Source organism: Cheilinus undulatus, linkage group 20 (genome assembly GCF_018320785.1).
Source record: "Cheilinus undulatus linkage group 20, ASM1832078v1, whole genome shotgun sequence".
Taxonomy (NCBI): Eukaryota; Metazoa; Chordata; class Actinopteri; order Labriformes; family Labridae; genus Cheilinus; species Cheilinus undulatus.
The window spans coordinates 35,552,028-35,579,767 of record NC_054884.1 but is presented as its reverse complement, the minus strand read 5'-3'; the positions used below and the strand labels follow the sequence as shown (position 1 = coordinate 35,579,767).

The following is a 27,740-nucleotide window of genomic DNA, read 5'->3' as shown; positions in this document are numbered from 1 at the left end:
TTTCAATTCAATACTTTTTACTTTTATTTGACTCGAATTATGGACCAGTGCTTTTACTCAACTTCAGTAAATCTTAACCAGATTATCTGTACTTTTACTTGAATACAGCAGTCATGTACTTTTTCAACCTCTAAATATCTGTTATTGCCAGTTGCTGCTGCTGCAGCCTCAGTTTCCTCTAAAATAAGAAGTGATAGAAACAGCACACACATTTAGATGTTTACAACATCTTTAATCAAAACATGCTGTGAAAGAAGTCTGAAATAAATTAAACCCAGAAACTAAAACAAACTACAGGAAACGAGAACAGCCGTGCCTGTAGTGAGTGTAAAGCTGTTACCTCAGTTAGTTATTTCAACTCAGAAGATAAAAGAAGTTTGTTCCGTCTAATACAGGTTGATTTCACTCTGTATCTCCGGGAAACAAGACTTTCTATTCAAGATGATTTTAGAGAGAAAACTTTTATGTTCTTAAGAGAGCAAATTGACCCCCAGTCTCCTGAAATTTGGCATCTAATCACCGAAAGCTAAATCTGTGATTTCAAGACATCACTGGGAAAATATCTGCAAGCATGGCCGCTCTCGTCTTCCGTGCTAAACCGGTGATATTGCACTTGAATAAAAATGAAAAAAAAAAAACTGAGTTCACACAAAGTCAAAGTGCTTCTCTTGCTTTTTCTGTACAGTACTGAAAAATGTGCAGAGTAATAAATTCAAAAAACGTCGGATAAAACACTTCAACTACACAGTACAAGAACGCTCGTATAACTGGCCCGAACACGGCGACAGCTCCTCTGAGGAGTCTGTCGATAAATAACGATCAATATGACCAAATACTGTACACGTTATGTCACATAGTTCAGAGGAAAGATGGTGTTAGACGTACTACAATGACACAGAGACGCCACTTCTCTCTTTAAGACGGCTTAGAAACCAAAAAAGAAGTATGTACAAGAGTCAGGAGGTGAGACAAAAACATGGAAATCTTCACCAGAGATCAGGGTTAGAACGTCTGCCTGTGACACTCACATGTCAGACGTTTTAAAACATTAAAAATTAATGCAGACAGAAACCAAACGGGGTACAATTATCAAGGACATCTGCACATGTGCCAACGCATTAACCCTGTTAAATTCTCTTTAAAATTTCAGTAGTATTAGTGCTCTTAACTGTGGCCTAAACTTATGTTATTGCTAGTTAAAGACGTCCAGATTACAGCCAAGCACACTACAGAAGCCCTGAGTGAACAAACTTCTATCCATTCTATTTTTTCTAGTTTTCCTATGATAATTGGGAGAATAACCCCAAAAAACACTAGTTATCACAGGAAAAAGGAGGTAAAGTGAAACTTAAGGATCCATGTCCACTTTGGGCTTCCGTAGATCATGTCTAAAATTGCATATTATCATCTTTTTATGTTTTAAAAGTCAGGGTGAGGCTCTCTGGAAGTCTTTTAGAGTTGCTAGGGCGCCGTCTTTACAGCAGACACAGTAACACGTAAAATATACAGACAGGGACTGAGAATCACAGCACGAGAGTCGAGTTGGTACAAGAGTGTGAAGGAGAGGCTCCAGAGAAACAATACACCCACACAGTTTGACAGTTTCAGACATCTGTGTTCCCTCTTTGTCCTTCTCTTTTAATATGCAGGTTTTCAAGGGCAGGACGGGCCGGCTTTTTGGGGAGGAGGGGATGGGGGGTTAACGTCACACAGCGAGGGGCACTAAGCCCGCAGAGGAGGCAGCAGGAGGGGCAGTGATGGCCGTCAGAGCTCCAGGCTTCAGTCCGTTCACCGGCCTGCTGGAAGACAAAAGGAAAATAAAGAATTATACAGGGAAAGCAAGAGCTCAAAATGATGGATGTGGCTTAGAATAAAACAAACAGGAGATGTTCAAGTTAAGAAAGTCACTTAAGCTGCTTTTAGACCCAAGAACTTTTAATCCTAGGGACTCCCCGCTGGTTTTGGACCCAAAAGAAAAGACGTAAACCCTCCTCCTTTGTGACAATTCAGGTTTTGTTTGGCAAAGTCCACAATGTGCTGTTTCTCTGCAGCTGTGTTTCTCTTTCAGTGCCAGCTGTTTCTGCAGCATGGAGCCTAATATGGTGCATTTACTAGCTGTAATACAGTAGTTGTTTTATATTTTGGCACAAGCTCACGGAAAAAATAGGCGAGCCCTCTATTCTTTAGATTCTCTGAATGTGAGACGGGTGTAACAGGTGCGAGACGCTGTATTCATACGGGCAGGCTGAAAGCCCTGATTTGTTACCAGCAAACTGAAAGGAAATTGAGCTGCCAAAAGGAAGTGGACACGCCTCCAGTCTGAAACCGGTGTAGGACTGACTAGAGAAAAGTAAGAATTGTTTATGCTTATGATCTGGGAGGTCATCTAAAAGTCACTGGTGTAGTTTTTAACCTGGAAACTAATCAGAATCATTCAGCACTGCTGCTCCTCCCCCCATAGTTTCCAGGGAAAGAACCACCTCCTGAGCTGGGATCACTCATCTGTCTTGTTATTTCTCACCAATAAAAGTGAAGTAAAGTAAAGTGAAAAAAGTAAAATAAAAAATATCTAAAAATGTAGAAAATGTTAAAAATATAAAATAAAATAAAAGATATAAAAATAAAATAAAAAATTAAATTAAAATGATTCTGCTGGGAAAAAAAGGTGAAAGATTCTCTAACCCCGAGGTTAATTTAGACCCGGGTCCCTGCAGATGATAAAGCACAGAATTTCTTAGAAGATCCGTAGTTCCTAGGGAAATTTCCAGGTCGAAAAGCACCTTTAGTGAGAAGCAGCAATGATAAATAAAGCTGTTTAGTATGGAAGCCCATCTCTGCCAGAAAAAGGAAATTAAAAAAAGTCCAGGGTCAATATAGGACAGTCAAGATCAACTAAGAAGTTTGTTATTCCAACAAATAGACAGAAATACTACTATAGGCTTTAATTTGATGGCTTTTATACAATCTTACTGCTCAACAATGTAGTTTATCCTGATGTGAACATTAACTCATAAAACACCACAGAAATCTTTTCCTTCTCTTTTTCTTTCCTGCAGATTTTGACCTCCATAGATATGCGTTATATAACAGATTTAAAACCAGTAATTTAAGGACAAACTGCTCTTAATCCTCCTGTTGTGAACTCTTCCTCTCAGGTCCATTAAAGAGGAATTTGCAGCAGCTAGACAAAGATGATGTAAAGTTTTTGTGTTGCTAAAAATAAAACTCAAACATAGAAAGTGGCAGGAATCTTCAGTTATCCAGACTGACTGGTTAAACTGGTTTACTGTGGGTCATAGTTGGACTAGGACCACGGAAAGCCTTGGATTGTTGACGTCTGAGTCATGACTGGAAAATTTGTTCAGAGATGAGAGAAAGGGAACAGGAAAGAAAATGTGAACAATATCAGTGTCTGCACCAAAACTCTGGCAGTGTTACATTTTTATTCCTCTTTTTCCACTCATGTTTAAATAGATTTTGAAGACCAATGCAAGTTGCCATTCCCATAATATTTTGATATAAGAACTATGAAGCTAAATGTAGCCAGTGCAGAGGAATTCCTGACAGGAAGTGGAGAGATGTTCTTCTATTACAGTAAGAGAAGCTGATTTCTCCTGCTTCCCACTGAGAGTGAACGGTGTACATAACAAACATCCTGCTCTGTATCCAGAGGGACAATGACCTTGCTGTGTGTTTTACTTCATTATGCAACATCTGACTCTTCAGTTCTTTCTGACACAGCAGAAACTTTATACACACAGAGCGACACTGCCAGGCTCCGCTCCTATCACCAGCAAAGAGGAGGGATGTGGCATAAAGACACAGAAAGACAGCCAAGATTGATAGTCAGTTTCCAACAGATCCACACAAAATTAACAGATTCTGAAAACTAGTTTCACTGTTTACAAATGCAGGATAATTCCTGTTTCATATAGGTCTGTTTTGGGAGAAAACGGCTAAACAGTGACACAAACCACTAAATGAAAAAGCAATGGTTTAAAAAAAATAAAGCAATGAAATTTTGAAAGACCACCCACCCTGGGAATTTTTTTGTCTTTTTATGTAGCAGCATACACAAGTCAAACTGTCCTTTATAAATTCACATAGATAAAATAAAAATCAGGATGCATAATAGTTGATTTTTGTTGATATTTACAAATAATTTTTAACCAATACAGCTATTCAAATGTAGTTCAGACTTAAAAATTTAATATTTAAAAACGCTTAACTTAAAGTTTGAAGATGAAAGTTAACAGTTTTCAGTCCTTAAAACACATCTTTAGATAGACATTTTGAGGCTTTTTTATGCCTTTATTAGAGAGGAGATAGAGATGGAAACAGGAGTGAGGGAGAGACATGCACAAAAGGAGCCACAGGCCAGACTTGAAACTGGGTCGCATGGGACACATCTTAAAATTGGGTTTTAAGGGGTCACAGGTGGTTTAAGTGTAAGGAGCAATCAATAAAGAAAGGACTTCAGCTGACTCAGGTTTTTTTTATGGCCAGTATTTACAGCTGATAGATTCAGATTTTATTGCCAAATATTGTTTGTAAATACCAGATGTGGATACTAATATCATGCAGATAATAGCATGCATCCCTAAATAACAAAATAACTTAACTTTTAGAACAGTGCTGGTCAATGTCAGTTCTCCCTCATAGACCGATCAGCCATGTTGGCTGAGGAAAAACTGAACCGACTCATGTTTTCAAGGGCCAAGTTTTCAGCTGCTGCTAATGCCAGGACATGATTCCTTGTTTTCATGTTGCTATTTCCTAACCTGACGTGGCAGATGGACTGTTTCACACATCCTTCACATGGGATATGATTCACATCCACCCAGCAACACCCCATAGATGTTTTTGGGAAGGGAAGAACCTTAAAAAACACATGATGTAGTAGGCAGTGGTAACTACATAATGCAAGCTGGACAGCTATTAACACTGTTCACCAACAGAGGAGCCAGTTGGTGAAACAAACTCATGCTGAAACTGGTCGGGAGACCTTTTCCACCAAGGGGAGCTGTCAGCGTGGTTCTTTGCTCATCATTTAGTAAAGAAATGGTCCAGTTCTGCTAAAATACAGCTATAGTTGCATTCACACTGATCTCTTCCCTAGTAGCCATTGTTTACAGGCTTGAAGTAAAATTAAATCACAGGTGCTACCACTCCTTTCTCCTAAAATGACACTAATTGGTGGTCATTCTCTGGCTAGGAACAAGCGTATCAGCCTGAAGCTTTGAAAGATGGGCCCATCTGGTGACAGACATGTAACCTGGCCAATCATTGTTTGGGTCTTCTACAAGATATCCTAAATCCAATCAAAAAATTGATATACAAAATATGCAACCAAAAAGCTGTTGTTTTTGAAATTTGTGAACTGGAATAGTCATACGCTGTGATAAAATGTACTGTAAATAGTCCTGTACCCAGAAAGAAAGAAAGATCTATTCATGAAGCTCAGAGTTAAAAGGCACCATCAAACCACCACCCATTAAATAGTTAGTACCCACGACGTCGTCAAGCCTTCAGTAATGTTATTGATACGAGTTCTACTCTAATAAAAGAGGCTTGTTAACATCAGCAGAAGCATGCAAATGCCCAAAAATTCTCATTAAACAGGCAAATGAACTTAAATTACCCAGAATCAACGAAGGGAATGTGACCATCTCTGTCCTGCTGGGAAAAATGCACATCAAACGCAGTACACATCAGTCTTTTACCATCATATTACATCTAATTCAACCCCTGACAATAAGAGACTGAAATGACAACACAAGAAGAAACAAATGGCAGGAGAGCTTTGGTTTCACTTACGCTTTGTCAAAGTACGATGTGTGGAACGACTGTGAGTAGTTTGTTGTGTTTGCATTCAGCGTGTTGCTGTTGTCGAGAGCGTACGCCTTCCTGGCTCTCTGGTCCTTGGCGAAGTTCCTGCAGGCAGCGAGCTTCGACTCTAGTGCCTGCAGGGAGACGACAGCAGAAAGATGAAGAAGCTCACTTTTCTGGTTGAAATGCAAAGGCTGTCTTCTTGAAATATATGGTGTCGAGGAGGAGAAGAAAAGATCTTGAATCTGGACATCTAGAGGGACAGACTCACCCCTACTTTACGGAGTAAATCACTGACGATGTTGAGCGCCGATATTCTTGCAGACGGAGTCAGTGGGGAGTTGCTGCCATAGCCATTTGACAGAGCTGTGAAGGAAAAGCCTGTAGTTTACTAGATATGCTAAAATCACACAAAGACAATGAATAGGCTAGCATGAAAGCAAGACTAGTTAATGCAGTGATGTCAGTAAATTCAGGGAGATTCTGCACAACCCAAAACTCCCCAAAGCAGGGCAAAAGTCCAATTATCTGATAGTAAAAGCTAGTTTCAGTGTAGTGCATGATTACAAATTTAATTCATAACCTCTGCTTTTGTGCATGAAATCTGTTGCTTTGGATGCCACACCCTGCAAATAATTAATGCTTAATTTTCTCCTTTAGGCTTATTATTTCCCTCTGAGAGAACCAACGACACTCCTTTTTTACACAAATAATTAAGCATTCATTAAAGTTAAAAAGACAGCTGCTTGATTTGGTTTTCCATGTCTGTGCTTGCATGATAAGAACATGCATGATGAAGTAAACAAAATGCACTTGAGGGGAAACAGTCTGCAGCTACCTGTTGTGTTGGCAAAGGCGTTGTCCAGACCTTTGCTCAGTGGGGTTGCAGGGAGCGAGAGAGAGGCCTGAACTGCCGAGTCCATCTTCACGTTGTCCTGTGTGGGCGAGCTCGGAGCAGACATCCTGCTCACGTCCGACTGTCGCTCTCTGACGGCCAGCTCCTGCCTCAAATCTACAAGATGTAAGAGAGTTAAACTGCGGAAGTAGAATAAAGATTTCTGTATAGAGGCATGGAAAAACAGATGAGTGGAGGTTCAGCAGTATGTTAATGAGCTGGAGCAGGCTATCGACAATGTGGCTCATTAGTTAAATCCAGTCAATACTCACCCCTGGCTTCATCCTTTAATCTCTGCACAGACACCAGCAAAGACTCCTTCTCATCCAGCTCGCTCTCCAGGAAGGCGTTCCTCTCGATGGCCTGGTTCAGACGCTGCTCGAAGTTCTCCAGAGACACAATGGTAGCTCTGAGGAGAGAAAGAGTAGGAGAGAAATGAAGAGTGGCATTTAATTAGATTCATTTCATTACTAAGGAATTATAGATCTACCTAATCATGATTATTTAACTACTCACAAGAAATCAATGACTACATCTATAAGAAACACAGAATTGATTTTATTCTGATTCAACCTAGAAATCAATTACATTTCAATCATTAGCTAATTATCACAAGGATTTAAATTTTCATGTAGATTTATCTTTATCCGATGGTTTGATGAGGAATAGCACCTTTGCATCAGCATTTTTGATCATTAGGTATTTGCCCTTATGTAACTGTAATTATCAAAATTGAAAAACAAATCCTTACTTCACAACACACAGAACTATTTATATGTGCTGGCAAATCAAATTAAAACGGGTAAATACAGAGCTTCCAGCATTAATGATGGAGCAAATATTAATAGGACACAAAACATGGACGTGCAACTATGGGAAAGTATTTAAGGGCCAACATGAAACTTAACCTCTCCCTGTATTTTTCTACAACATAAATCATTAGATCGTTCACGTTACAGTATTGTAGATGAGGTATACTGCTAATGCATTTGATGGAGGTAGAGTGTATGTGTCCAGTTTAAGCAGTAATCTCCAGCGCCAACAAAAGACGCCAGTGTAGAAATGCAAAAAAATGCAATTCCTTGACTGTCCACTTGAGGCTGACCGCAAAAGCCAAGGAATCCCCATAAGGTCCCATAATCAAAGGACCATTTTTACAGCTGATATTAGCATGTTAACAGCCAGCTTTAGAAACAAAATAGGTTAGGGTTAGCTCATTTATATTATATAGCTCATTTCTCTGCACAGGTAAAATCTGTACTGGGTTGAATTGTTTTAACTCATTCAGTTGGTTACTTTCAAGGTTAGGAGTTTTGCATGACTGAGAGGGGCTACCTCTCTGACTGTAGCTCAGTTTTCAAAGTGTGAGGTAGCTTTCCCAGTAGCTTTTCCAGTATGGTGGTCTTGGGCTTCAAAACTGTACTTCAGAAACCAATGACTGACATCACTGAGACTACGTCCATGTTTTATACAGTGTCTGGGCCATTCTTAAAGGGTACTGACTAGAGATGTGCTTTTCAAAGAAAATCAATATCAGAAAGTCACAGTCAGTTATTAAAAGGAAATTTAAACTTCCAACAGATGGACTGGAATGTACGTCTGAGTTTGTTAGCTTAACAGCTTAGTGGACAAGCCAAAAAACATCTGAAACCTCTTAACATTTACCAGTTTTACTGTTTATTTTCTTTTTCAATCTATAACAAATTCTTTTTACCAGTGATTCGGTTCATATCATAATCTTTGGTCTACCTGAAGTTCCGTCATTTCTTTCAAAATAAAAGTTGCCTGTATTCAAAAAGGAGGTTAGTATAAAAGCTCAAAATGAAACAAAAACTGCTGAATGAAAAGAAGTGAAATTTCAAATGGGGAGATTAATCACAATTAACTACAGAAATGCAGAGATTAAGTGCGATAAAAGTTTTAATCGTTGGACAGCCCTTATGTTTAGCATTGCTCTGCACTAATTTTAATTAGAAACCATCTATTTCACTTGACAAAAACTATTGGTTGTTCAATGTTACATTAAAATGTTGAGTAAAATAGATTGCTTCTTTGGTTAAGTTAGCAACTTAGCTTCTCTACAACCTGTAACGCAAAGTTAGCAACTCATCTGATAGGACAGTAAGAGCGACAGGAAATATGGGGAGAGAGAATGAGGGAAGACATGCACCAAACATGCGCTGAAAAAGGGAATCGATGCTGCAAAGAGCTTTCAGAATAACTACAGCGACTGACCAACATCAACCTTATCACAACCAGGAGTCAGTAAAAATAATGGAATATCTATATTCAAATAGAGATATTGGCTGTATTATATCTTCAGTATTTTATAAATTACATAGCTGTTTGAGTATTCATCAATCTACTGAAGACTGACATTTAAATAATGATTGTTTTATTAAAAAACTTACTAAACAACATAATAAAACATCACATTTTATATCCTTTTGTATGGCATTTATGGAAGGACCTGAATTAGTAAGTAACTAATACAGTCAGTTAAATGAAGTGCAATGTTTCCTTCTGAAATGTAGGGCAGTAAAAGTAGAATATTGCACAGGGAGGACAAGTCATGACTAAAGAGCCACAAATCCAGACAGTTATTGACTTAGTATATTTCCCTCAGTGCAGAATGTAGATTTAAATAGCTAAGAAACTCTTAAAGGAGAAATGACTAAATGAAGCTGGGGTTCATCTGGGGTTTACTGTGATTTTAAACTATCATACTCCAGTGATCTATAGAGTTGAAACAGACCTTTTGGCTCTCTCCAAGTCATCGTTGGACTGCTCGAGCTCTCTGACATATTTGTGGAGCTGCTCCTTGATGCTGCGTGTTTGTCCAAGGTCGTCCTCCAGCATGGAGATCTGTTTGTAGCTCTGAGAGTACTGCTGCTCCAGCTTCTCCTAAAGGGTGGAGGAGAGGAGGACAGGCAAGGACAGGATGAGAGAGACTCACATCGATCGTGTCTATTTTAACTAGAACACGCTGGGCAGCAGAGGAATATATTAGAACATGATTTAGATATTTTTAAAAGCATGATTTAAAAAGCTACCAAACCCACACCACCTACTAACGATCATCCATTTTTCAGTGCCACCCTCATTCCCCACGGTTTGGTGAAGCAGCGATGCTTGGTGTGACCTATATTTCCACTCACTGTGAGACAATCAGCTCAATAAGTACGGCTGGGGCTGTCTGTACGTCTGACCTATATCTGCTGTTACTGTGCAGGCTGATCGAGCTGCAGACACACAAACCACACGCATGCAGCTCTCATCTGTTTACAGAGTCTCATTCATTCAGCACAGCTCATTAACATGACAAATACAGTTTATTAAAGTTACTGCTGAATTCTGATATTCCTGTATGGTAGCCTTCAGATGCAAAAACAAAAAAACCAAAGGAAATGTGTTTAATTATGAACAGTATTACATTAATCTAAACACAGCACTAAAGGCATATTACAACATTTTTTTTACTCCTGCAATTCCTGTGCTTGTTACATTTTTCTAGGATGTTTGTAGAAATTCAACATTACATTTTAATAAAATGCAGCTTCTGAAATGGTAGATGTTTTAGCAACGCCATCCCCGAAACACCCTTTTTTAAAATGTCAGAGTTAATGTTTCTGGTCCTTAATAAAATAGTATGTTTTACGGTTTATTTTACCACACAATAGGTTTTTAAAATATTTAGCATTTTTAGAAATCTCTTCTTTTATAAATCCCCCCCTTTTTCCTAAACTGGTGTGCTTTTGCAGCATGCAGTGCAACTGAGTGTCTGCGATAAAATCAGCTCAATTCAGCTGTATCCTGTGAAAAAGTCCTAACAGCCTCTGAGAAAAGCAGTGCTATAAAACAGATTGTTTCTACCCTGCTGCCCTTCTCCTATTCTCTTTTCCCTCACTCTGATTGATATAAAGACTAAGAGAGGTGGAAATGGTGCTGGGAGTGTCCAAAAGGAAAGTTTTCTTTCTCACTCAACTGAGCTTAGCTCCGGTTTCACCCAGCAGAGACGGTGGTGAATCAATAATATCCAAGACTAAGATGTCACACTTCAATTTGTGCCAACATGGAGGCTCAAGTACTCAGCTCACTGCTGCCAAAGACTAGTCAGTACAAAGCACTGCACTTCTGTTTCCCATTTTATGCATTCAAAATAAAAGCCCTAGATGTCAAACTGTTTAGGGAGAAAATTGACTTTACAGGGCAGATAATTAAATATTTAACAGATGAAGTGTAGAGAACAATAGTGCTGCATGCTGCTGGGACATTGTGTTAGCATTGTACAGAATTCAACATTATGTTTAATATTGTATTTTGTAAGATTTCTGCATTTTCAGAAATGTCCTGTTGACAGTGGCCATGCTGTGCTTTTTAAATGATATATATATATATATATTTGCAAAAATGATTTCAAATAAAAAACATTATTATAATAGAGACATGGCCGTATAGAGACAAGATTTCCTACAATGTTTTGATCTCTGGAAAGCTTTTTCTTTAAAATATGTTTTCAAGATTTTCAGGGGAATAATGTATTCTATTTTGCAAAGTTTTAAGAGTTTTAATGTAATTGTGTTTTCTTATAAGTCTTCAGCCCTGCTAACATGAATGATTAAACTTTATTTGTAAAGCAGTTCTCAATATTGGCAAAAACAAAACAGGCTCTGTGTCCTTGTACAGTGCTTTTTGCTCCTACAGCATCAATAACCTAAGTTTTAGAGCAATTCATGGCAAGAGCTGCCTTCTGCTTCCCTTTGGTTCCCAGACAAAACCTTTCACCGGGCCAGCTTCAAGGGGGATAGCATAGCCCAGGGTAAAGTTAAGCAGTAATAACCATATTTAATCTAACACAGCTTTGATGATTACAATGTATGTTTCTCAAAATTAGATGAACCACAATGTGGACAGGTCCATAGAACCAAACTATTTGGCTTGTGTTGTCAGTCTTCTTAGCTACTGTGGGCCATGACCTGCAGAACAATGTGGATGCCAAAAAAGAGAGAAACTGAGGCAGCCTTCTGGGGAATGTTCTAACCCAACAATTACCTGCTGACATACTTTTAAGCCTCAAAGGAGGAGCATGTTTGCCAAGAAGGTAGCACCAGTGCCTTACTGACCCAACAACACTCGTGTTGATAAATCACACTTTAATCTGAATCTTTAATCATCATTATAAGATTAAAATCTTTAATCTGAATCGTTAATCTTTGATTGGACTTAATCAACACACGTGTGGTTAAATCACACCTGTGGAGGGCCTTTATACTGAGCTTTTGGGGGTCGAGCTAATTCTGATGGCAGGCTTGGTTGAACTTCATTTTTAATGGCACCACATATGAAATACTGTCGTATTACCCATAATGACACTGGTTCTGAGCTTGTCTAGCTTTAGGACCCATCTCGACCTACTTAACAAATAGCCACCCAAATTTCTTACATTCTTCAATCATAACCAAATATTTTTAATGAAAATTGAGCAGTTTGGACTTGCTGGGAAAAATAACAGATGAAGACACATCCTTCAAATAAAAGCACATCACCATCAGCGCACTGAAAATGGCATCGTGGCCCACTTTTGGGTCTTGACTCACCAGCCGAAAACCAAAGCTTTATGAAATATCATCGCACTGTCCTTCATCGCAAAATCACCAAAAACCTTTTAAACAATTTAAAAGGAGCCTTTTTTCTAGCACTGGCAGCAGCTGTAGACTTTAACATCACACTTTAGAGGAGTCAGATCCATTTTCCGCCATTGCTGTTGACAAAGCAGATATCAGAAGTCGTACTGCCTTCTTGATTTTGATTGGTCAGTAAGAGAGAAGTAACACTGATGAGTACTGAGGGCATAAGAACCACTAAACTACATCTGTTTTGTCCTGAAAATGAGCACTACCCACACAAAACACAGCAACAGTTGAACCTTATTCCTTCCTTTTTAACATAACTGTCATGTGTCTTAACATTTCGTGAATTTTTGATTAAATTTTACAATGTTTTCTACTTCTTAATTGTTGATATATTCTGTGAAACATCTCTCCATTGTTGTATTTTCTGATGTTCTTTCTTTAGAACATGCGTTGGCACTAAAATTGTTCACCTGAGGGTGAACTACCCTGTTGAGTAAACAGCTCTGTTATAGAATTCAAAAGCATATTCCTGAAAAGCAAACACAGCAAAGTTTCCCAAAACAATCCACCTATTGTGTTCTCCCTCACAACAAAGCCATGTGTTTAGTTTGAACCCGACACACTCTTTGGCACACACCTCGCCCCCGCGGAGCTGAAAACAGACTCAGAAACGTGCCACTGGCCTTTTGGTGATTATGGGGCGAGAATAAGAATGAGAGACACAACCTGATGCATTATGGATGAGAGATCAGCTGCATGTAGACAGACAGCTGAGGATGGAGCAGGTGTGCAAAAAAAAGGTACCTCAGCAGCTTCCTGCAGAGAGATTATCATTTAGATAGCACAGAATCTGCCTCCTGCAGGACTCCACTCCTAGGTGTGAACTCAATATTCCCATGACCTCTTACAAACATGCAGATGGAGCTGCAGGCCTAAAAGAACAAATAAATAGGAAGAAAGAACATGGAGGGGAGCAGCAGCTGTTACAGCCCGACTTCACTTCTCCTCCCATGGGACAGCACTCAAGGACGAGTGGTGATATAAGAAAGAAAAGCATCAAATATTTATCCAGAGGCACACAACGAGACACGCTGTACTTGCTTACAGCAGAGGTTAATGCATGGCTGAAATTACACATATACATAACGCTGATCACATCATAAATCTAATAACTCTACATTCAAGGTCTTTCAGATGATATGACAGCAATAACATCATTGTCTTTAGTGCAGTTAAGTCATTGTCTTCAGGGCTTTCAGTAGACATATGGATAAGTCTGCCTAAGTAGACAGTAAGGGGGTCTGAGAGCTGCACCCCTGTGGTTCATGAGGCACTAAGTGAGGCAAAAGTAATAAGAGAGCATCTTTGGTTAGGAAATGTCGAACATCCAAAACTAAGACCGGGTAATTAATTGAAAAATTGGATTACACAGCAACAGCAGTTACCTTGAGCGTTTCCACCTCATTCTTGAGCCTGTTGTTCTCAGACTGTAGGTCCTTCATCCGGTGCTCGGCCTGTCCCAGCTGAGCCTCCAGCTCGGCCTCCAGCTCCCTGCTGCCCTCCTGAAACTCCAGCAGCTCCTCCTGGGCATCCTGGCAGCTGCGGGCAGAGAGAAAGAAGAGCCATTAGACAATGAGTGGAGACAGAAGGAGGTCGAACACAGGCCTGGTGGTTTCATTCATCAACTACTGTACATAGAAAACTGCTTACTAGCACTCACAGATTTCACTTATTTTTATCTTTGTTTGAAGGCATGTGGCCTCCAGAGGACTGACCCAGATACTACTCAGAAAATATTCCAGTTTTTAGATCATACAAGGTTCAGTCAAAGTTCTTCATAGTGCTATTTTGGCCAAATCTGAGATGGAAATCAAGATTTATTTGGGTGCCTTTTCTGATGTATTTGAACTATATTTCAGTTGTCTTCCACATTTTACTTCATCCACAACATTTCAGAGGGAATCTTGCTCTTTTAACCGAACTTCATTTTTCCAATCATACAATTTCACTGACATTTTTATCAAACTTTGAGTTGATTGTTGGTGCTTTATTTAATTTCTCATGTTGATGCGAGCACTTTATAACTTCCAATAGAGCACAGGAGCAGTGAATCACATTGGATTATGTTTGTGGGTACTGAGCCATGACTTTAAAAGGTCAAGTCTGAAAACAGATTTATCCTGCGGTAAACAAATGCCACAACAGAGCAAAACCAGCCTACCAACAGGCATTTATGTATGCATCCAAAGCCTGGCCTCTTGTCTCCTTTTGCAAAATGGCTCTATTGTTGTCCAAAAACTGGTAGTTTAATTAATCAATCAACTTTTAACTATAAAGATGGTTAAGAACTCTCATTTACAACAATAGAGCTAAAAATACAAATTGAATATCCAAAAACATAATAAGGTTATCAAGAAGCAAAATTTTGTGGTACAAGAGTAGATCACAATGATGGTACTGTCATTGTTTCTTATGTTAGACTTTTAGAATCTGGTTAAGGAATGATCTTAGTCAGCAAAGTAAAAAAAAAAACATACATTTGTGTCTAATTTGTAAAGTTGCACATCTACATGAAGCATGGCAGATTTTTGACCCCTTTCAGAAGCACGCCTACATTTCATCTCTGCATCCCTACAATGATTAGAACAGGAAAAAATACCCCACCAGATTTAAAAGTTCACCAGAAATGTTGCATATATCTAAATTTTATCCTAAATTCTAAAATGATAATTCCATGTCGGTATGCAGAGAATAAGTGAATCCTTCATTAAAATGGCAGAAAACCCAATTAGCTAATAATGCAAGAGATATTTCTTTTGATGAAAGGACTCAAATTTATTTTTATGCTCTTTAGCCTAACCAGAATATTGTTACATGCTGGGAAAAAGACTCACTTAGTATAGTAGTGCACAAAAATTTGCAAATGTATGGGGATGCAAAATACAATGCCTATTAAAAGTATTCACACCCTTTTAGTTATTTTATAAAATCAGTCATGGTCAATATTATTTGTGTTTTTGACCCAAAAAACCCTATTTAATGTCAAAGTGGAGACAAATTGCTACAAAGTTTTGTCAATTAAATAAAGATATGTAAAGTAAACAACTGAGTGCAGTGAATGTGCCTCAAGTGATTGTAGTATAAAGACACCAGTGTCTGGAAGTTCCAGGCACTGGTTAATCAGCATTCCTGGCTACCATTGCACCACAAAGATAAAAGAACACCCCAAGCAACTCAGAGAAAAGGTTACTAAAAGTGTAAGTCAGGGGATGGTTAAAAAAAAAACATTCCAAAGCACTGAACATCCCCTAGAGATCAGTTAAAATCATCAAGAAATAAAAAGAAAATGGCACATGTGTAAATCTGCCTAAATCAGGCCGTCCTCACAAACTGAGTGAGCATGCCAGAAGGAGACTAGTGAGAGAGGCCACCAAGACACCTATGACTACTCTGAAGGAGTTCCAAGCTTCAGCAGCTGAGATGGGAGAGACTCTGCAGACAACAACTGTTGGCTGGGTTCTTCACCAGTCAGAGCTTTATGGGAGAGTGGCAAAGAGAAAGCCACTGTTGAAGAAAACTCATTAAATCTGGACTAGAGTCCAGACTCCACTGTCAAGTGGAAGAAGGTATTTTAGTCTGATGAGAACAATGTGGAGCTTTTTGGCCAGTGGATAAGACACCAAACATTGACATCACTACCAACACACCATCCCTGCTGTGAAGCATGGTGGAGGCAGCATCATGCTGTGGGGATGCTTCTCAGCAGTCGGCCCTGGAAGGCTTGTAATGGTAGAGGGTGAAATGAAAATCCTGGAGAACAATCTTATTCAGTCTGCAGGGGAACTACGGCTTCGGAGAGGATTAATTGTCCAGCATACAGTTTAAGCTACACTAAAAAATCAATAAAAGGGTGAAACATCCAAGGAGGGGAATACTGTTTATAGACACTGTATGATAGTGAGGAACTTAAAATGTCAAAAATTAAGTAACTGAGCACCCCTAAAGGTCTGATCCTAAAATCAGCCCTGATATGGAGTTAATTTGACAGATTCATACATGATTTGATTTTTGCACTGAATTTGTTTAGAATCCAAATCAATTAACAAAAACGCCCAGCTTCACTTTTAAGGTTGTTTAAGTTTTACCAGTGAATATTTTGACTTATTAGTGTCAATGCCTGTAAAGTCAGAAAATCACTAAAGGTATTATAATTCATCTTTTGAATAGAATGCATCAAAAATCTAAAGACCTGCATCCTGTATTTGAGGCTTTTTTTTAAGACAACAACAACAACTACAACAACAACAACAACAACGTAACCCAAAAAAACATCCGTGTGGATTTAAATCTACTCTTCTCAGAACTCTGACATCACTTTCAGAACAGCCCCACATGCCATCTGACGACACCATGGCTTTACCGCGGAGTGCTGGTTATATAACCGTCTGCTGATGCGTCCTCGGTCCAATACACTTCAACACACACACACACACACCCCCACACACACACACACACACACATCCAGCTGTCTATAAATGGCAAATGGACTAACCAGGCATCATGGGAGAGAGCGCTAGATGTGGCTTGGAGCCAGAGAGTCCATTTATAAAGTCTTTAGTTCAGCTGCAGGTGGAAATACTCAGCTACACTTTGAACTGGTTCACAGTGGAAAATGTTGGCTGTGACTTACTGGCAGACTGGTGCTCCCTCTTCACGGTCACTACAACCATTTATTTAAAATGCCACACTTTATTTCTGAAGAGCAGATAAAAGGGAATCACTGGCAAGAAGGAGAGCATTTCAAACGAGGAAAATGTTGGTTTCCCCACTCAGATTCAGGACTGTTTCACTACTGTTGGATTTCACAAGGCTTTAAATAAGTTTAATACAAAAATATTACAACAAAAGAGAGAAATGCTTGTTTCTGTACCAAAAAATAGGACATTTTCCCCAAAATTTGTGATGCACAAGGCTTTATTATAAGTTCTCATACTACTGAAATCTGAAAGGAGGAAAATGTGAGTTTCTCTGCATAGATTCAGGACATCTTTCACTACTTTTAAAATTCAGTAGGGATGCTCGATCCACTTTTTTCAGCTCCGATCCGATTCTGATAAATATGTGCTGATATCAATACTGATTCTGATATATATATATATATATATATTTTTTTTTTTCTTTTTTTTTTACAATTCTTATTGTTATTGGTATAATGTGTGAGGTTACATGAGGCTGTAGTAAACCACCCAGCTCCTCTTAATAAAAAGCAAAAAAAAAAAAAAAAATGGAATTTAAAATATTCCAAACAAATTTATTTGAACTACTACTAAAAAATAAATATCAACATTACCCAAAAAACGGAATTGAAATCCCTGTCTATTATGCGCTTTAATGAACCTCCCACCACTGGAGACCGCTGTAGCTTCAGTTAATGGCTGCAGCCTTCCTCTCTGACCCTTCACCGGATGTAAACAATGAGAAGCTCGGCGGTGGCTAACATGTTAGCATACAGTAGGAAAACCACGGTGTGACATTTTTCCAAAGTAGTAAATGGAAATAAAGTGGTATGTGGGCTGTCAAGGGTTAAGCTCACGTATGACTATTCACCCATAGTGAAGTGAAAAGAGGCCAAATATCAAAGGACGATATTAATCTGTAAAGCGGAACCAAGGCGGGCGGCGCTAGCTTTCAATGCTAGCCACGCTGGCTGTAGAGAGTATTATCAGGCTAACATCCCTGCCTCTCTTCTTTGTGTTCTCTCATCTTTAGACTAGTTTTAACTAATCTAAATACAGATTTACATTTAATCAACTAGGTAATTATACAGCTAAGAACATCCCTAACTAATACTAGCTCAGTTACACACAGACTGTATGTGTTAGACTGCGGTGCGTTCATGGTCTACCACAAACTGTAGAAGAATTTGGATCGCTCCCTTGGATCGGCGCCATCAGTCAGATATCCGATCTATTAATTACGTCCATATCGGACCCGATACCAATATTGGATCAGATCAGTCCCATCCCTAAAATTCACCAGGTTTAAATGAGTTTTAATGCTGCAGGTCACTGATGGTTTCCTAGAGGTGGGAATTGAAGTGCACAGTCTGATCCAATTCAGTCTGGAACGGCATGACAAACCTGAGCAGCCATTTGACTCTTCCCTCTTCTCCTCTGTTTAGACGAGATCACACGAGTCTTCCAGTCTGAGCGAGCTGGTTACTCGTACTTATCAAGCAGAGCGGCTTCTACAGCAATCGTAGCGGATGTTTGGACTTATTTTGGCTCCCAAAACATTGAAGGCAGTACAAACTTGAACAGGAGTCAAGTCGTTTGCAAGATATGCCACGCCAGAGTGAAATACTCAGACAACACAACAAACCTGCGAGCTAGACATCACAGGGATAGCATTACAGCTAACGGCTAATGTGAAACAAGCCTGTTGAAGCTATCGCTGGTCTCTACTTGTGCAACCATGATCACACAGTCCATACTTTGTTTTATTTGTTCAGACCTGTGCAGTGTTACTGTCGTTAACAATGATTCCGATACCAAGGTGTTGGGTATGTGCTGATACCAGTATGAACTTCCTGGACTGACTGTCCAGACTGTCCTTTCATAAGTCCTACCACAATGATAAATAATGCATGCTCTATACATTTTACTGACAGCCCAAGAACAGCTACCACAAACAGTTCATCACCTGCTGCTTCCAGACTTCAGAATGAACTTTAAAATCAGAAATTATTAAAGCTGCTATCCGATTAGATCCAGCTGAGTCACGCACACAAACAGGACGGATGCAGCTTCAACTATGAAGGAAGCTCATTGTCTTTGTTCTCTTACATAACAGGGTGTAGGCCAAGGTTTGTTTCCTTTAACACGGGATGATGAGATTCAGAGATCACATCTTAATCAGGTGAGGTGTTGTGAGCTAATTTTAGTAATCTTTACATCTTTACATTTTTGGGCTGTCATCACAGCCAGCTCTATCTGCTGCAGTGTGGTGTAAACCATTCAAAGAGCTGCAGACAAAGAGACATGAGAGGCTTTTATGTTACATGTGAAACAGGATCTGTGTCTTTGTGAGAGGAAAGGGAGAGGTTTTCACTGCAGCTTTCATTGCTTGGCCCACATGAAACTGTTCCAACAGTGTCACTGGATATGTCAACAAGGACTATTAATTGAGACGGTGAGAATAAAAAAGGCTGTAATCCAATAACAGGGAGCAGATCAAACGGTCCTAAGCTGATGTATTCCTGCTGTGATGAGCCGTCGTTCCCACAGACACAAAGAGAAGCAGTGTTTCTATCTGATCTTGTGATCTAAACAGAAACTCAGACATAAAAATCTGTGATTCAAATGAGGCTGACAACGAGGTGCTTTAACTGGAAGACAGAAAAAACTGGAAGCAGATGTTTTTAAACAGCTGTGAGTAAGGACACGTTGAACATCAGGCCAATTTGCAATCCATCAGTTTTCATGTGATGTTCCATCCTCTGGGAACAATAGCCAGCATTTAGCGTTTTAAATCAACAACATGTAACTTTTTCACCTTAAATTTCAAAGTCAGTCTATGGCAGTTACTTGCAGAAGGGAGAATGGCATCTATCTCATACACACAGACGCCCCGGTCACCTGATTTCAGCAGTAAATAAATAACCTGGCAGTGGCCCATGGTTCATTCACACGAAGGTCACGACTTTATGGCATCGGTTCGCACACCAGCCTTCAGCTAAAAAGAAGCCAGCTAGCCCGTCTCAGCAGTGTTTGATAAAATGGCTGAGGTTAAGAGAGGGCAGGGAACACAGATAGATGACAAGGCCTTGACAGCATCCCTCATAACAAATTGTGACTATCATGGACAATTATTTGAAGTAAATTTGGGATTCTCTCAGATGGAACAAGATGTACAACTTAATTTGCTAGCTTGATGCCGGTGAATAATGGAAATTACCCAACTTAGCATTTTGGTTGCAGTGACTTAAGAAACAATCTTTTTATTTGACCATACCTTGCAGGTACAATGTTAAATTGATCTTTTCCTTCCATCCCCATCCATTCGCAGTCACTGTATGTGGAAATTGGAGGTGAGATTGAAGCCATTTCATCAGGAATTAATTAACGGGTTTTTATTATGATTTAGATTGCAAAATCATTTAAGCCATCCTGCCCCCCTGCAATCTCTGGTGCCTCCCCAAGGGGGTCCTGGATCCCAAGTTGGGAACCAAGGCTGTAAAACATACCACAATAAAAATGACAAAGAGTGGAGTTGGACTTAAATGTAGCAGGTAGCTAACGGTTAGCCACATTTAGCTTGTTTACACTCATGTCAAGTTTGACAGGGCAACATTTAGAGTTCTGAGGGTGGAGACTCTGGCTGCTGGTGAACAAATCCATTAAGCCAGGCGCCCACTGCCCACAACTTCCAAGCGAGCCGGGCGGTTCAAAATTATTGTCTAAATGGTCTGAAAATCGTTCACTGGCTTTAGTTTGTGGTGTGCTGTGTTCACAACCTTGCTGCACCCCACACACCAGTTAAATCTGTCATCGTTTGCCGTCATGTGTGGGCTTTCTCACATTTTCTAACTCGGTTAAGATATTTAAAAGCTTTTAGTGTGTGCCAGGCTTAAAAAGAAAAGGAGATTAGTGACAAGTTCTAAGTAAAATATCAAGCAGGGTAGGAAAATATGGGTATTAGGGACAGAAATTGAACAGCTACCCCTCACTCCATTAAAAACCTGTTTTTCACAGTTAACTAGTCTGTTGTTACTAAAAAATCAGCAAGATAAGACATGGTTAGTAGGGTTATTAGGATTGATTTAAGTCTTTAAATGTCAGTTTTTGACTGAATGAAATTTTTAGAGTAGTATTATTCTGATTATTGCAGCAAATGCAGTATAAAACCTCCAGTATGATCCCGTTTACATACCCTTTCTTGTACTTGAGGGAGAGAGCCTTCCAGAAGTCGATCTCCTCATCTTTGGAGGAAAATTTTGGTGTCATTTCTGTTTCCATGGCAAACAAATCTGTAGAAGAAGAGATAAGGAAACGTGAGTGATGAAAAGGTGCAATGAAAAGGTTTGATTTTATTACACAGAGCACTGAATCTGTTGTGACAAATTAACATTTTTAGTCTATCATAGAGTAAATTCTTTTTTAGCTTGAAGTCAGGCCTTCAAATTTCTTCGTTTCTTTCAGAAAACCTCTCAAAGGCAGGCCAAAAACAGATTCAAAAATCATTTTGAACCACAGCGGGGAATAAATCATCAAAACACTTCCCCCAGAGCCCCAGAAACCCGGAGGAGTTTGCTCCGAAGAAACCCACAAACAGCTTTATAGAGCCTGAACAAAACAAGCGCTCCTACAAACAAAACAGTCTTTTCAACTCTAATAAAGACTTCCATAAATTTAAATGCACCCTAAACTAGCCTTAAATAAGAGCCTGAAGATGCACTTTTCATGGAAATGAAAATCTGGCACAGCTTCAGCACACTACTTTGAATAAGCTCAAACATTCAGCAGAGCAATGGCAGGAGCGTTTGAAGCATCTCCAATAACACTCTGTCAGCCAAAATACTGAGAGTAAACTGCAGATTTTTGACAGAAATACAAACTCCCAGAGGGTAACTTTGTGGGCAGGAGCCCCATTCATCAGCTTGACTCATAATTAGCAATAAAATTTGGATACAAATCCAAAAACATGACTATGTGTGAGCAAAAGAGAACATATTAAATGCTTCATAAACCAAGCTTTGATTTAAGGAAAGCTCTTGGCATTAACAGATCTGAATTTACCATCTTTACTAAGTTCCTATTTCTTCTACAAAGGAAGGGAATCAACACAAACTCTAAAACCTTTGAACCAAACAATGCTAGACTTTTTGCTTGCTCAGGACAAAGATTTTTTTTGTGTTCCATCTCTCTTTCTTTTGCTTTGACTTTGTAGAAAACAAACGTTGGAGAAGAAGGCGGTTGATCTGGAAACCAAACAGCCAAAAGGCGTGATCTTCAGTCAGTTTACCAAGAGAGAAGGAAGTCTTTGAAATCAGAGTATGGTGGGACAGATCTATTGTTAACCTGCCAGGAGAGCCGATTTAGTGACCTAAATTTGGTACAATTCAATCAACTCCACTGGTACAATGACAAACACACCTATCCTGGTGCAGGATAGCAATTTAGCAATAATGCTACGTGATTGCAGCTGTCACCCTCCACAGGTTGATTAGTTTAATCAGTGAGGTCTCATTCGACCAAAACCCCATCGATATGCACAGCGGAGGGAGTGAGAGAGGAGACTGATGGGTAATTACAGCAAAGGAGACAAAGGAGGACATGCAGAGTAATGGGATGATGGTTTCACAGCGGTTACACTTAGAGAACTTAGAAACCCATTAACATCATCCTTGCTACCAGTTTCATTCACCAATGAGCAAATAGGTTTCACTAAGTCCATTCAGCATCTCATTAAAACACACACGCTAATGTAGCAGAGGAGAGATACGGCCATGTCTCCAGGTCCCTGTAATGCATTACATCATGACCGGTGGACTTATTTACAGTTTAGCTCAGTAAACAAACCTGTGCTGCATGCCGTTGGAAAGTATTTGTTTAAGGAGATAACGCTGGAACAACTGCATTCTGTTAATTACTATCATAAAGCGAGATAAAAATTATCTGAGGGTTATTTGGATACAAGTCTTAATAGTTATTGTGCTGTGATTACAGAGATGAATATAAATGCACTCTGGTTGGCTCAGAGTCTGCTGTAATTTAAGAGCAACAAAATGAGGTTAAAATAATTCATAATTCTACATAAGCTTGTTATGTTTGTGCTAAAACTAAGTCAGATTACCAGGTAGATGCAATGAGGACAAAGATTAGGTTCACCTTCACACCATCCCAATGACCAATCAGCTGGTTTGTGCGAGATGTAATCTCAGTCAGCCGAATTTAGAGATATTACACTCTTCATATCATGGAAACAGTTGAGTGTCTTTTCTAGAATAAATTGCAAAAATCCAACTTTCCTTATTTTTGTTTGTTTGTTTTATTAAAATGAGTAAGACATAAAAACACGACTCTCTTCAATAAAATTAAAAAGAATGTTCAATGAGTAAAAATTGTTCCAATTAGATACAGTTTCAAACTTTTCTAGCCCGAGTTTCATCTACCAAATATTATGTTTGTGTTTGTATGCAGTGATTTGTTGATTGTTTGTTGAGAAATACGAGATGATAAACTTAAATAATAATCACAAATTAAATTGCAATCTCAATAATGAGGGTTAAAAAAAAAAAAAAAGATTATTTTTCCAAATCATGCAGACATACAACTGACGTGAGCCGATCAGGGTTGCCAGGTCCACAGTTCTGGGCTACTTTTATGTGCTGCCACGGGTAGATTTTTTTGCCCATGGTTGAGTGGGCCCATTTTTGATGTCTTGTGTATGTGTATTTAATAACCAAAGCAGAATAAATGACTGTATTTTAGGGGCTGCATAGACTAGTCAACTAGTTGTCCAGTCGACTTTACTGCTGTGTGATGACTCTTTTTGCTTGAAGTCCACTAGTCACTCATCACCAGATTAGGCAATTACAATGCCTAATGTGTAGCCCTTTTAATCTTTTTATCTAAGGTTTTTCACACTATAGACCACAATTTACTGATAAATGTGCTTCATCACATTGGCATGTCATACAAAGCAGCATCATGGTTTGCCAACTGTTTGATTGGCAATAAGTTCAGATGGCTGGATCCACCTCTTCCTCTCTGGAGGTCCTAAAAGCTTGCCTCAAGATTCAGTCTTAGGACCTATTTTATTCTGGTATGTTATATACCATATTAACCTTTTGTTGTTTGTGCTCATACCAAAAAAGTTTGTTAGCTGCCTGTTCTAAGGAGAATATGGATTATGATTTTCAAACTATATAAACTGTTGGTTATTTTAAACTATACCCTTCTCCTAGAATTATTCATGATTTCATCAATGACTTGTTGAAGTCGACTAAACATTCTCAAGTTGTGCAACCCCTACTGTATTTACCTCAAATACAACTTAATCAACCAGCAGAGAAGCAGGAAAATATAGAACATGGCACACAACCAAAGATCTGCTGCGCCACACCGCTCACAAGCAGTATATGTGGTGTGGCAGAGGTTTCACTGGCTAATGTTGAATTTCAGCATTGGGCTTGGTTTTGGGCTAGTTTTTATCAGCAATTTAGCTAGATTTGTCACACAGACCTGGTAAACCGGCTCGCTGATTGGATGTGTACATGTGTCTATGGATGTCTGATGTCTGTAGCCAGGTGTCTTATTAATTTTGGCAGCTATTTTAAATGTAACCTTATTAGTTTTTTGATTGTATGCCTTTTACTTTAAGTTATATCTAGTCATTCTTAACCTTTATAGGGTTTAGTCGACAAAGACTCAAAAACATTTTAATCCAGTTTTAGTCAATAAAGAGTTTCTCACTCAACAAGCTAACGGCTTCTGTATTCAAATCACCAACACAAAAAATAAAGCATGTCTAATGGTGTTTCTGATGAAATGGTTTAGGTTACACCTGTTTGTTCAGCCTAGAAGATGCACTCAAGTCTGCATCCATATAACTTCAAATAAAGCCATTTACTGTAGCTAATGCAGCTAGCCTGGCTTACAGCGTCATATTTTGTAAAATAATAAAGGTAAAATAAAAAAACACACTTGAAAACACTAAATGCCTAAGTTTCAAGTAACAAAAAAATAACAGAAGGATGACAGACGTCCATATCTTTGAAGAGCCTAACAGTATTTAAGGAAACTCACTCTAGCCAATGGCTACATAACCAAGCTAGCACTTTCTGGATTTTAAAAAAAAAAGGGGGTTTCAACTTGAGGGTCACACGCTTGTTAATATAACACATTTAATACTGCTTCTAAAGTAATATTCAAGATAATATCTGCCTTTCCATACCTAAGAGTGAAAACGGAAATCAAACTGCATGCTACAAACTTAGCAAGTTAGCTCTTGATAGTTAGCTTAGCTTGTTGCACCGTTGGATGAAATCTGAGCTGATTTCATCTCCAAAAGCACGTTTTCTTCTTTTAATGCTTTCCACAGTCACAACTTAAGCTCCCTTCTTCTTTAAGCCATTAAAAAAATTGTTAAAACAGCAGTTTGAGAGGGCTACATTATTCTCTAGCCACGTGGATTTAAAAAAATTGATTTATTGGCATGTAAACAATCGATTTGCACAAATAATTTCATAAATGTTGTATTTAATACAATAACAACACAGTGTTATGATTGGTGTAAGTTTTAAAGCTTTAAATTATGGTAAAAGGGCAGAAAATCTTTAATTTATCTTTTTCCCCAGTCCCTGTGTTTGCGTTGAAGCTAGTTCACTTTTAGCTGGAGCTCAGCTGGACACAGGTGACATTAATCATCTCACTATCAGTGTTAATTTTGGCTGCTACTTTTAATTTTAGCCCTAGTCAGTCTTTATATTAAAATGTTCGTTAACGTTGGTCACATTTTAGTCATTTGTTCCCTTTTTAGTTTTTACTTTTAGTCGATGATACAAAGAACCACCAAATTAAAGTAAAAACCTTCGCCAAGCTTTCAGCACACATTTAAATATGCTTGACGGACTTTGATCTTACTTTAAAGGTGTTAACCTATCCATTTAATTGATCTCGTAGGCAGTGATGGCGTTATCAGACTGAGAAAATTAAAAGTTATAGTATGAAAAAGATGAGATAAGAGAAGGAGAGATGGACCAAGGTCAGCAGATGCCTCTGGTGTTTGTTGCTGTAAATAACACTCACCTCCAGCTCGACTCTGTTGACATTCAATAAAACACTTTACAACCATCAAGGGACGGTGACAGAGTGCATATTCATGCCTCAAAAAAGTAAAAGGGCACATTTCCACATAAAGGAATATAAATCGTATACATTCTCACAACACTTGCATTCAGAAAATCCCCAAAATTGGAGATTATCTGGATAAAATACAAGGAATAAGGGAATAAAAACTGAATCCTACAATGAGGCCCTGGCTGCTCTTGCAGTCACTGATTTCATCTTTATGTTCCCATTAAATATTTCCCTCTGTGATCTCCTGAATAATTCAACATACTGCGTGTTGCCAGGAGGGAAACTCAAATGTTATTAGAGAAAATTAAACATGTATTTATACATTTTCCTTCATGTAAACTGTATGAGCTTCATGATCGTGTGACTGGATTTTATAGCAGAAGGTATAAGATGGTATTTATCATCAAATTCGGGGGAAAAAAAAACTAAAAAAAAAAAAAAATCTTCAAATTCTAAGGCTATCTTAGTGATAATCAGAATGAGAATTACCCTGTTGAGCACTATCACAGTATATGGCAATGGAGACCATACAGTCACAGCAAGAGAAAGAAACGTTTAATTATTGTATACGCTTAAAAAACTCCCCCGTATATATGAGAATGTGCAGGAAAGCATCATAAATAGGACTAAAAATAACAGCAGTAGTAGCGACTTCAATCAGGGATGCTGTGAGCTCAGCTGTCAAACTGGGTGTGCAAACCAGCCGCGAACCGAACAAACGAGCAGGGAAATACAAGCCGACATGCACCTTTATTAACACAGGTTTTAATGAAATATCAATGAGGACAAAATGTAGTAAATTAAAAGGTATTCTGTACCTGAACATAGCCCCAAACCGTGATGTTTATCGGTTCATTTCGTCCCTTGGTGTGAGCTCCTCAGGCCGACCGTGCTCCGTCTCCTCCGCTGTGTGATGATCTGCCCCCTCCTCCGCCTGCTCCCTGCTGGGATTTAAAGGCACTACACCCGAAAAAAACGGAAGAAGAATCGCAGCTTTTTCATTATCTGTACCTTTTTTTCAGATTTCCAAATTTTAAAGTGTTCACGGCGAATGGGAAGTGCTAATTCAGAAAATATTTTAGAGAACCGTCCAAATTTAGCTCACAAATGACCAAGATAGAAAACATCCAACAAAAATACCCACATATTAAGGCTTTAAAAATCTTTCTCCCAGTCTTGAAGGGAAAAAATATCCGCCTTTATGTAATTTCGTCAGTAAAACGTCGTATAAATACGAAAGAAAAAAACAATATTTTTTATGGAGCATTTTCATTACTGTGTTCACGAGCGTCAGTTCCACAGACCAACAGCGCATGACACTAGATTAACGGTAAATTAGCACCACCTGCCGGTGTTCCTGCCATCCACCACGTTGGCGCTTTAAATGCAAGAACTGGCTGGAATAGAAGGTAACCAATTACATTTACTTTAATTACTCTAGTTGAGTAGCTTTTCTTACATTCGTACTTTTTTGTACATTTGTCTTTATCATATTATTAGGCATATTTTGGGGTATTTAAT

General features: G+C 38.8%; 1 protein-coding gene across 3 annotated transcripts; it reads right to left on the bottom strand.

Moving 5' to 3' along the window:
* Positions 1 to 487: 487 nt before the first annotated feature.
* ndel1a (nudE neurodevelopment protein 1-like 1a) lies at positions 488 to 27,139 on the bottom strand. Of its 3 annotated transcripts, XM_041815635.1 has the most exons (10): positions 27,038 to 27,139; positions 21,289 to 21,385; positions 13,803 to 13,956; positions 9,480 to 9,628; positions 6,997 to 7,133; positions 6,668 to 6,841; positions 6,101 to 6,195; positions 5,818 to 5,963; positions 5,642 to 5,676; positions 488 to 1,799 (listed from the first exon to the last, which is right to left on the bottom strand). In XM_041815635.1, exons 2-10 carry the CDS (start codon positions 21,372 to 21,374, stop codon positions 1,789 to 1,791), a joined length of 987 nt encoding a protein of 328 aa, XP_041671569.1. In that variant the 5' UTR covers positions 21,375 to 21,385; positions 27,038 to 27,139; the 3' UTR covers positions 488 to 1,788. The 3 variants fall into 3 exon arrangements, with proteins under 3 accessions (XP_041671569.1, XP_041671567.1, XP_041671568.1); XM_041815633.1 differs by lacking the exon at positions 5,642 to 5,676; XM_041815634.1 differs by lacking the exon at positions 5,642 to 5,676 and having other exon boundaries at positions 488 to 1,796.
* Positions 27,140 to 27,740: the final 601 nt, after the last annotated feature.